This window comes from Engraulis encrasicolus, chromosome 24, assembly GCF_034702125.1.
Source record: "Engraulis encrasicolus isolate BLACKSEA-1 chromosome 24, IST_EnEncr_1.0, whole genome shotgun sequence".
NCBI lineage: Eukaryota > Metazoa > Chordata > Actinopteri > Clupeiformes > Engraulidae > Engraulis > Engraulis encrasicolus.
In genome coordinates this window covers 27,850,576-27,860,265 of record NC_085880.1, presented here as the reverse complement: position 1 = coordinate 27,860,265, position 9,690 = coordinate 27,850,576, and the positions used below count along the sequence as shown (strand labels likewise).

Sequence of the window (9,690 nt, the reverse complement as noted above, 5' to 3'; positions counted from 1 at the left end):
TTTTTAAAGCAGGTTGGGAGAGACTGTGGTGAGGGGTGTGCGAGAGCTGACACATAAGGTTATATGGAAGGGGAGGTCAGGGGGAGTTCAGACTTAATCAAAATCCTGGACATTACTGTTGTTCATGAAGGAGGCATGGGGCTGCCTAGGCTACACAGAAGTGTCTCTTTTCATGACACGTGAAGTATCTCACACTGACCACATTTTTTTTGTTAAATTCTGCGTCAGGCTGCTATATGTACATGTGTGTTATACAGCACATCAGTCTTATTTAATGTAAACATATCAGATTTTCCCAACAAAAGGAATGCTATTCAGATGGTGTAAATTATATGTTGAATAAATGAGAGGGCTACTGCATCAATATCACTGGAAGTTATATAGTCTCTCACGGGTTGTAGAGAAAATTGAAAAACTTGAAGAAGTCAACAGGCCTACTTACATTCAGCCCTTACATCGGGCCTGCTTACACGGCATGCAACCCCTCCAAAAAGTGAAACGCATACTGCCGTACAGTGTCACTGCACAGGATTAATGAAAGTGATGGGCAAACTGGATAAATTTGCTACAATCCATTTGCTTGCAATGCTACACATGCCAAATAACCTGGTTTTACCCATTTAACCAGGAGATCACCTGGTTGAATTGGACTGGTAAAACCAGGTCATATGAAATATGTGGCACTAGATTGTAAACTAATGAATCCAGTTGCATCAAGCTTATAGATTTGGAAAAGGTCGGTTGACATGGCATGTTTGCACAATTCATTCTTTTGTACATGTGTGCAAAATAAGTTAATATTGTACATTTTCCCCAACGTATTATTTTGATGGTGTGACCATCTCTAGGATAGTGGAAGTGGTCTGACTGTCATTCATACCAACGAGCCTGTTCTTTGTTGTAACCGTCCAAGCCAAAGGCCTGGTTTGGATCCAAGTGGGCCAGATAACAGTTTTGACAGAAACCATTTACCATACCATAGAAACCATGCCACTTACAAGCAGGGATATCCCAATCATGCTCAATGTGTAGTGTGCAAGATGCATCCCCCAACTTGACATCTTACTCATAGATACTCGTCTGATTCTCTCATCCCACAGACGTACTTCAACGACAACATCCTGACCCTCATCCGGACGCTGGTGACGGGCGGGGCCACGCCGGAGCTGGAGGCGCTGCTGGCGGAGGAGAACGCACTGCGAGGCGGCTACAGCACGCCGCAGACCCTGGCCAACCGCGACAGGTGTCGGGTCGCCCAGCTGGCCCTCTATGACGGGCCCTTCGCAGACTTGGGGGTGAGTGGATGTTTGAAAGGATATCTGTATATCTGTGGGACATCTGAAATAAAGGAACCCAGAATTAAGGAGTAGGGATCTGTTTGAAAAGGGGTTGAGTGATATAGCTAAAAGCAGGGGAAAAACAGAGAATCATTTATTGCCCCTATTCCAGTGGATAGAATGTTATCACAGTCACAATTTGAATAATTACACTGTTGATGTTGATGTTGATGTTGACGTGTCTATTGTGTAAAAATCCATATTGGTTTTATTGTTCCAAGATGTTTGCATAATCATTTTGCACTGCAATTTTCATTTGTTTTGGTAAAAACAATTCTGTCTTGTTATCATTCACTTTCAGGATGGTGGATGCTATGGGGACTTGTTTTGTAAAGCGCTAAAAACATACAACATGCTGTGCTTTGGGATCTACAGACTACGAGACGCACATATAAGCGCACCCAGCACATGCACCAAACGGTGAGCTCATCAAAATAATCATTTTTTTTCTTCTTCACTCATCCCTTGTTGTCTTTAAAACTCTTTGTATTTTGGCCCTGGTGGACCCTGCAGCTATCAAGACAATTCAGAATTCATGAAGTGTACCTTGGTACACTGATCAAGAGGATAGTTTAAAATAAATTGTCAGGGAATATTGTCCTACATTTATCATTTCAGTGATAGGTGTGTATAGTATACTAATACATATTGGATATTGCGTCGAGAGGTACCGGAGACAAATTCCTTGTGTGCCCAAATGGTCACTCAGTACAAACGATTCTGATTCTGATCCAAAAAATCCAGCCCGGGTCATTTGCCGGTCCTTCCCTGTCTCTCTCTCTCCACTCGTTTCCTGTCTCTCCTCCACTGTCCTGTAAAAAATATAGGCTAAAAAGCCACACAAAAAATATATTGAAAAAAAGAAGATGTGAAGAAGAATGTGACTAACGTGCTAGGTGCTGTCGCGCAGGTACGTCATCACGAACCCGCCCTACGAGTTCGAGCTGGTGCCGTCGGACTTGATCTTCTGCCTGATGCAGTTTGACCACAACGCCGGGCAGTCGCGGACCAGCCTGTCCCACTCCTCCCACTCCTCTCATTCCTCCAGCAAGAAGAGCTCCTCGGTGCACTCCATCCCCACCGCCAACCGCCAGAGCCGCAGCAAGGCCCGCGAGGCCCGCGACAAACAGAAGTAAGGGGACACACCACCACCACCGTAGCCTCGACAGGGCAGGGGCACTCTTGGCCAGCCCTCCATTCTGCTGTGCTATGCTGTGTTGTGCTGTGCTGTGCTGTGATGTGCTGTGCTGTGATGTGATGTGCAGTGCTGTGTAGTGGAGTGGAGTGGAGTGGCGTGTTGTGCTGTTCGGTGACTCTTGTAGTAGTGTGTGGGTGTAGGTGTGGGTGTGATGTGTTTCCCTTTGTTTTTGTGTGTGTGTGTGTGTGTGTGTGTGTGTGTGTGTGTGTGTGTGTGTGTGTGTGTGTGTGTGTGTGTGTGTGTGTGTGTGTGTTTGTGTGTGTGTTTGTGTGTGTGTGTGTGTGTGTGTGTGTGTGTGTGTGTGTGTGTGTGTGTGTGTGTGTGTGTGTTTGTGTGTGTGTTTGTGTGTGTGTGTCTGTGTGTGTGTAGCCTATATTTGACAGCATTTGTGAGTGTGTGTGTCTGACGGCATTTGTGAGTTTGTGTGTTTGATGGCGTTTGTGTGTGTGTGTGTGTGTTTGTGTATGTGTGTTCTGTGAAGTGTCCCCATGCCAGGTCTCAGTACAGTTTCTGTCCACCCCTGAGTGTCTTTGAGTATTGTGGTGATGGTGTTGTTTATTTCTTTTTTCGTGCTTGGAATTGTCATGGGTTTGTGTGTTTGCACCAACTGTCATTTGCATGCGTTTCCCCCTGTGCTCTGATGTGACATGGAACATAACAGTCATTGCTAAGCAACACCCACACTGATTCCTGTCCCCTCTCCATTGCACAGCTCCTTGAATTGTCACAGACCTGTCCTGTGCACTCATGCTGTACAGACAACTGGACGCTGTACATATTTAGGTCAGGAGAAATTGCCATATTTTTTTGTGGATTTGGGTATTATTTGCCATTTTGAGTTTCAAGCTTAAAAAAGCTGCCCAATGTGATTGACAAAAAAAACCTAACACGTCCAAAGATTGTGTTATTGTGAATGTCACAGAGGACCTTATGTACCCATTGAACTCCCTTTGTTTGTTTCAATACCAATATTTGTATATGGCTAATATGCAAATATGTATTTGTGTATATGTTAAGTGTATGTGGTATTTATAAAGTGTATCATATAATTGTCTTTTAATGTAACTAGAAACAGTTTGTCCACTAATCTAATACAATTGACTTCAGAACTGGCCAAATTATGCACAACAGATAACACGGGACATCTTGCTTCTTCTGTGTTCACTCATTCACATCTGTTAGTCTTGTGTGTGTTTGCAGAAGTTTGCATGTTCATGTTTTTTATTAATTACACTGCTTACTTTTAGTTTCATTTTACTTTAGTATACCAATAGTCACACAAACCATCAGCTTTCAGAAAAAAACAGTTGCTAGATATGTAATTCGTAATATTACAGTAGATCTTTTTCTAGTAGGCTAATATTAGCATCTGTAATAATTTAGCAGTTAACTCAAAATTCTCTTTCAGACATCTTTGCCTTGAAAATATCTTAGCTGTCAGTCCAAACATTTAATAATTTGCTGTACTGTAAACCAACAGCACAATGGAGACTTCAATAAAAGTACCCGGGACAATGCTCACCAATGTACTATGGCTGCGGCACCATGTATCACATACATTTAAAGTAATGCAAGTCAATTGAATTGATTCCAAAATGAATGGAAAAACAAAGCCACAACAAAACTCGTGATTTAATAGTAAATCAAGACGAAAGAAAAATTGTACATACAGCTGTACTATAACATGATACTATAATATTTGCCACCATTCATTCGCAAAGCAAAGTAATTGTTCAACATTAGTTAATTTCATAATTATTTGCCATGTTATCCAAGTTGTAGCCAAATACTTTTCTATGTAGCTTCAGACAGGCACACATACATTTAAATGTATTAAGGGTAGGGTTGTGGAGCATTAATATGTGTAATATAAATGCACTCTCATTATACATCATAAGAATATGTTGCTCATTTCAGTGATTGTGTTTGAGACTTGTCATTTGCCTTTAAAACTTACGTAGCTCACTTTTTGTTTTCTAAAGTGCAACAAGGATGAATAGAGGGGGCCAAGGTATGCAAGTTAATGATTCTGCATGACACCAGCACCTATTGTGGGGTTTTTAAAGAGCATAACTCTGTCCTTTTTGGAGCACTGTTATGAAGGAGAAATCTTTCTTTCTTTCCTTTTCTTTTTAAAAAAAAGCAAACTAAGTCATGCCTCCTTTTTTTAAGTTTTGCTTTTAAAGTGGAAAGCAAAATGGCTGCCAGTCCTGCCCCCCCCACCCAGTGCCATGCTCAGGATCACCCTTCAGCTCTGCATGCGGATGCCCATCCCTCTTCCTTTTGATTAATTCTGTTACCCTCCTCTACCTTTATATCAGGCCATACGATGTATATTTTTTGCTCTTTATGAAAAAGACACCTCTTTTTTTTAAAGTTTCATCCCCTTCCCTTTCTGTTAACCCGATATGAGAAAACCAAAATGCATTGTGTGAGAGGTCTGTGTGTTTGCTGCTGTTGCTGTACTTTGAAATTCTATGAAACTTGGGGGGAAACCACCTGCCCTGTACCGTATATCCACCATGCACCCTGATTATTTATGTAAATCTACACTCTGTACTAGTCTACAGCCTGTGTGTGTGTGTGTGTGTGTGTGTGTGTGTGTGTGTGTGTGTGTGTGTGTGTGTGTGTGTGTGTGTGTGTGTGTGTGTGTGTGTGTGTGTGTGTGTGTGTGTGTGTGTGTGTGCATGTGTGCATGTGTGTGTTAATATGGAACCCTGCCAATCTGTAGGTGATGAAAGTTGCACAAAATGTGAAGCTTGTCACATCCCACTCAAGTTAAAGTGGACGAGTTAGGAAAGGGAAGTGGGGTGGGGTGTGGGGGGAGACATCGCCCTCTACCTCACTACCAATTTTCTCCAACTATATAAAAAAGAAGGCCAAGCGTGAGATTGTAAATTGCTGAGTTTGGAGGGAGAGTCTTGGGCTGGGGGTGCAGGGTTGTCATGGGTACACCTCCAAATCCCCCTCCTTAGGCCTTGGGTGTGATCCAGCAGTGGCCATATCATGGCAGAACTCAGGGGAGCAGGGGGGGAGCAGGTGGGCGTAGGGGGAGTCAGGGGAGTTAGGGGGTAGGTGGCGGCTGGCTGACACCTCACACCACCCCAGGCAGTGGCTCACATACATCAAACGACACACACACGCACGCACGCACGCATGCACACACACATGCGCACACACACACAGGCACGCACGCACGCACGCACACACACACGCGCGCACACACACACACGTACGCACACACACACACACACACAGAGCCCCACAGCAGTCACAGCCCCAGTCACCGGCTGCCTGCCTCACCAGCCTGACACTCTGTTGAGGTGTGCTGCACATCTCAAGTTCAAATTACATGTTCAAGTGTGTGTGTGTGTGTGTGTGTGTGTGTGTGTGTGTGTGTGTGTGTGTGTGTGTGTGTGTGTGTGTGTGTGTGTGTGTGTGTGTGTGTGTGTGTGTGTGTGTGTGTGTGTGTGTGTGTGTGTGTGTGTGTGTGTGTGTGTGTGATGGGGTGGTGGTGTGGGTGGTGGAGGTGGGTGTGGGGGGCTGGGGCGACTTCAGAAATGAGGCTATGGACAGTTGCTGGCAGAAAACACCTGCTCCATATGTGCCTACCCCCATCCCCTGGATGCAGATTCCCTTGATATACATAATATAAAGTTAACAACTCTGGGGTGTATTTCTCGAAACCATAGTTGCTAACTATGTTAGCTACTTTGTTGTTTGCAATGCAATTTCCCATTGACAACTACCCAAGTTGCTAACTGGCTAACAACTACACTTTCGAGAAACGCACCCCTGCTGTCGAGGCCCAGAGTAAATCGTGTATAGCTTTGTCATTTTATTTCATATATATTTTTTTTAAAAATGAACGTGAACCACAATGTTCTATAATGTCTTGCGATCAAAGGTGTTTCAAAAAGGTGACGTGTCGTTGTCGCAGATGTTCTTTAAATGCTGTTTGCACAACGATCCGGATTTTGTTGATTGATTTGATCTTTTCTTCCATCTCCCCTCTCCTCTGAATTTTCTTCTCCCTTCATCTCCTCATCCCTCCCTTTCCCTCCTCTACAGAAAAGAAATGGTTTACAGATGAACCTGAAAATGCCTACCCGAGGAACATTCAAATCAAGCCTATGAGCACCCACATGGCCAATCAAGTCAACCAGTACAAATCCACTAGCAGCCTGATCCCACCAATCAGAGAAGTCGAAGACGAATGCTGAGTTTCCAGGGTACAGTACACTGATGCCACGTTGGAGAGAAAGTTGGGACATAGTTTTTTTTTTTTTCAAGCCGAGATGCAAGCGTTTGGAGACGAGTGGTATTGCAATGCTTCTTCTGTACCACAGCCGTACACAGTCGAGGAAATGAAGGAAAAAATAACAATAACAAACAAACAGAAGGGACCTCTTTTGTGTATATCTTTACATGTTACTTCCATGCTTTTTTTGGGAAAAAAATATTTTATTTATAAATGTATACATAGAGATGTATATAATTGACAATCAATTAAGGATTGTACAGCCCCCTTAGCACTTTTTGAATTTACTTTGACAGTTCAAAAGTCTTTCCTCTGCTGTTCTGTTGCAATAGCTCACAACCTCATGTGTGCGACCAGACTCTATGACTTCTCAGTTGTGGGGGATGACGGCCATGTTAACTAACACTCCATACACCACCCGAAAAAATCTCACCAAACGCGTCTCGATTGGCCAACTCAGCTTCCTTCTCAGTCACATGTCCCATCTCTGCTTCTTTTTTTTCTATTTGCACTAATAGTGGTCAAGTTATTTAATGAACGAGTCAATGATCAAAGACTTAACCCAAGCCATCTGTGTCGTTTGGGAGAGGATTTAAAAAAAAAAAAAAGAAATAATTGTGTCAACTTCATTTGAATTCACCAAACTCCATGGTACATAGTAAAGCTTTGCTAGACAGGGTGATAAGCCTGTGATCGCTACAGCACTGTTAAGGAGCTCCCCCCCCCCACCGACATCTTCTCCTGACAGACTACATGCATCTGCGTCTATCTTATCTCGCAGAGCTGATGCGGAGAGTCTGAACAAGTCAACCAGCTTTTATGCCGCATGGTGTGCTGCTGGGGCCCAGTAAACATGACAGTTCAGCAGGAACTGCACTCAACTTCGTCTGGGACATGTGGAGTAGTGGTGAGAGTGCATATGCCATTTTCACCCCCCTCAAAATAGATAGCCAGTCCAGGTTGCAGGTTGCATGTACTCAGACGTGCAATGTGCGGCAAGAAGTTGGAGGCTTTGTTTTTTGTTTTTTTTTCAACATACTTACCCATACTTGGCAATATGTTTGGCATTGCTGCACTAATTCTGTTGACGTCTTTCCATCGCCTGTCTATTCGTATGGAAGCCTTTCTATGTGACATGCGTTGTTTTGGTCAAGGCTCATGGTCATGGCCACCTGATGGCCATACTGTCCTGACGGGTACTTAAGGGCACATGAGAATGCACTCTCTGATTTGGGCAACATAGCTGCAACCTAACTGTGATTGAGCTCGGAAGTCTAAAATACATATTTTTTTCCCTCGATAAAGACATTTGTGTCTGTCTCAAATGTCTATACCATGCGAGAGGAATGCGCTTGATTGGATTGAACAGAGAATGCCACGTTATTGCGTAAAGGTGGGCATCAATGTAACGGGTCTCCCTTCGGCTGTTAGCCGCTGCCTAGCACGAGGTGGGCAGGGAGGCAACGAAGAGCTTGGATGTTCTCCCTGACCACCTTCCACAGCTATGAAAGAACCAAAACAAAAAAATAGACAAGGAGCTCAATCACAGTCTGCCTAATAGCACTCACAAATACTGACTAGGGATACTGTGCGTAACCCATGTCGCTTGCTTGCAGAAGAGTCCAACAAAAAGTGCTTAAGAGCTGAACCTCCAGTAACGCCCCCGTGAAGCCATGACGTTGTGATGCTAGAACTGTTAAAATGGGGATTTGCAGAAATTTGAACATGGTTTCAAGTCTTCTGGCTGATGTATACATACGTGCATACTTATTTTGTATCCATATGAGCATAATCATTTTGTACTTATTTTTGTACACATCAGAGAACTTTATTTCTAAATTTTAGCGTTATATTGAATACAGTGCATCTATACCACAGTAAAGGCATATCAAATAGATCCTAACCCCTAGACAGGGTACACGCAGAGACTTCTTCACAGAGATTGAAATTGATGTACAGTACAAGAAGGCCATATTAGAGATACATGGAATCAAACTGGAACTCTTCTCTTGTGTCCTTGCAGCGTTTCTCTGAATCCCACGTGGGATGCTTTGAGGCATCTCAAGAGCTTTATGATAAATATACAGGCTATAACTATGAGGATCTAAAACTGTAAAATAGGTCACATTTGCCTAAGCAAAGGGGGGTTCACTTAAACAACATTGCAGGCTGACTTTTATGTAAACAATAATGTAAAGTGTGAAACAAAGTTAATAATAATAATAATAATAATAACAATAGTAATGATAGTAATAATAGTAATAATTATACAGCCAGGCCTGGACTCCATAAGGGTATGAGGAGAGGAGAGGGTGGGACTGGTCTACTGGTATACGTACTGGGCTTCCTCTGCTGACAGGGCTAAACAGGAAGTGCTTTATCGATGATGTTTGGCCTAAATTAGGCCTTGGGAAATGGAATGATTGATTTGCTGAATGGTTGTCATGTGCATATGCATATACTGTAATTCTCTGGAAACAAACTGTATTTCGAAATAATGGTTTGAGATTCACCTTTGAGTCATTAACAGTGAATTAGCCACAAGATTGTAGACAAAGATTTTATCACTTATAGTTCCATTTTTTGAGGAGAAAAAAATATATAATACATGGTGTCTAAATCTGTTGTGTAAATTCTGCCCACTCTAGACCACATTTTTTTTCTTTTCGTCTGAATCAAAATGATCTCAGCTTTAATGTTTGTCGTTGGGAAACAGCATGTTGATGCTGTGTCTCATCTGACTTTGTCCTGAAGTGAATATTTGAATTGTGATTACACTGGTGTTACACTTTGTAGCAAGTAGATTTCTTTAAAGAATAATGTTAATGAGTAATGTTCGTATAATTGGATTTGTCGATAACATACTTGCTAGGCAGAAGAAGAAGACGCAAAAA

The 9,690-nt window shown here is 42.8% G+C and overlaps 1 protein-coding gene across 2 annotated transcripts in view; it reads left to right on the top strand.

Annotated features, from left to right (window-relative positions):
* Window positions 1-9,690, top strand: part of kcnma1a (potassium large conductance calcium-activated channel, subfamily M, alpha member 1a) — a 218,536-nt gene extending 208,846 nt beyond the window's left edge. For both annotated transcript variants that reach the window (XM_063191344.1, XM_063191346.1), the window contains exons 25-28: window positions 1,101-1,295; window positions 1,639-1,757; window positions 2,248-2,469; window positions 6,607-9,690. In XM_063191344.1, the coding sequence (XP_063047414.1) occupies window positions 1,101-1,295; window positions 1,639-1,757; window positions 2,248-2,469; window positions 6,607-6,628 (558 nt within the window). In that variant the 3' untranslated portion in view covers window positions 6,629-9,690. The remainder of the gene's footprint in view (window positions 1-1,100; window positions 1,296-1,638; window positions 1,758-2,247; window positions 2,470-6,606) is intronic.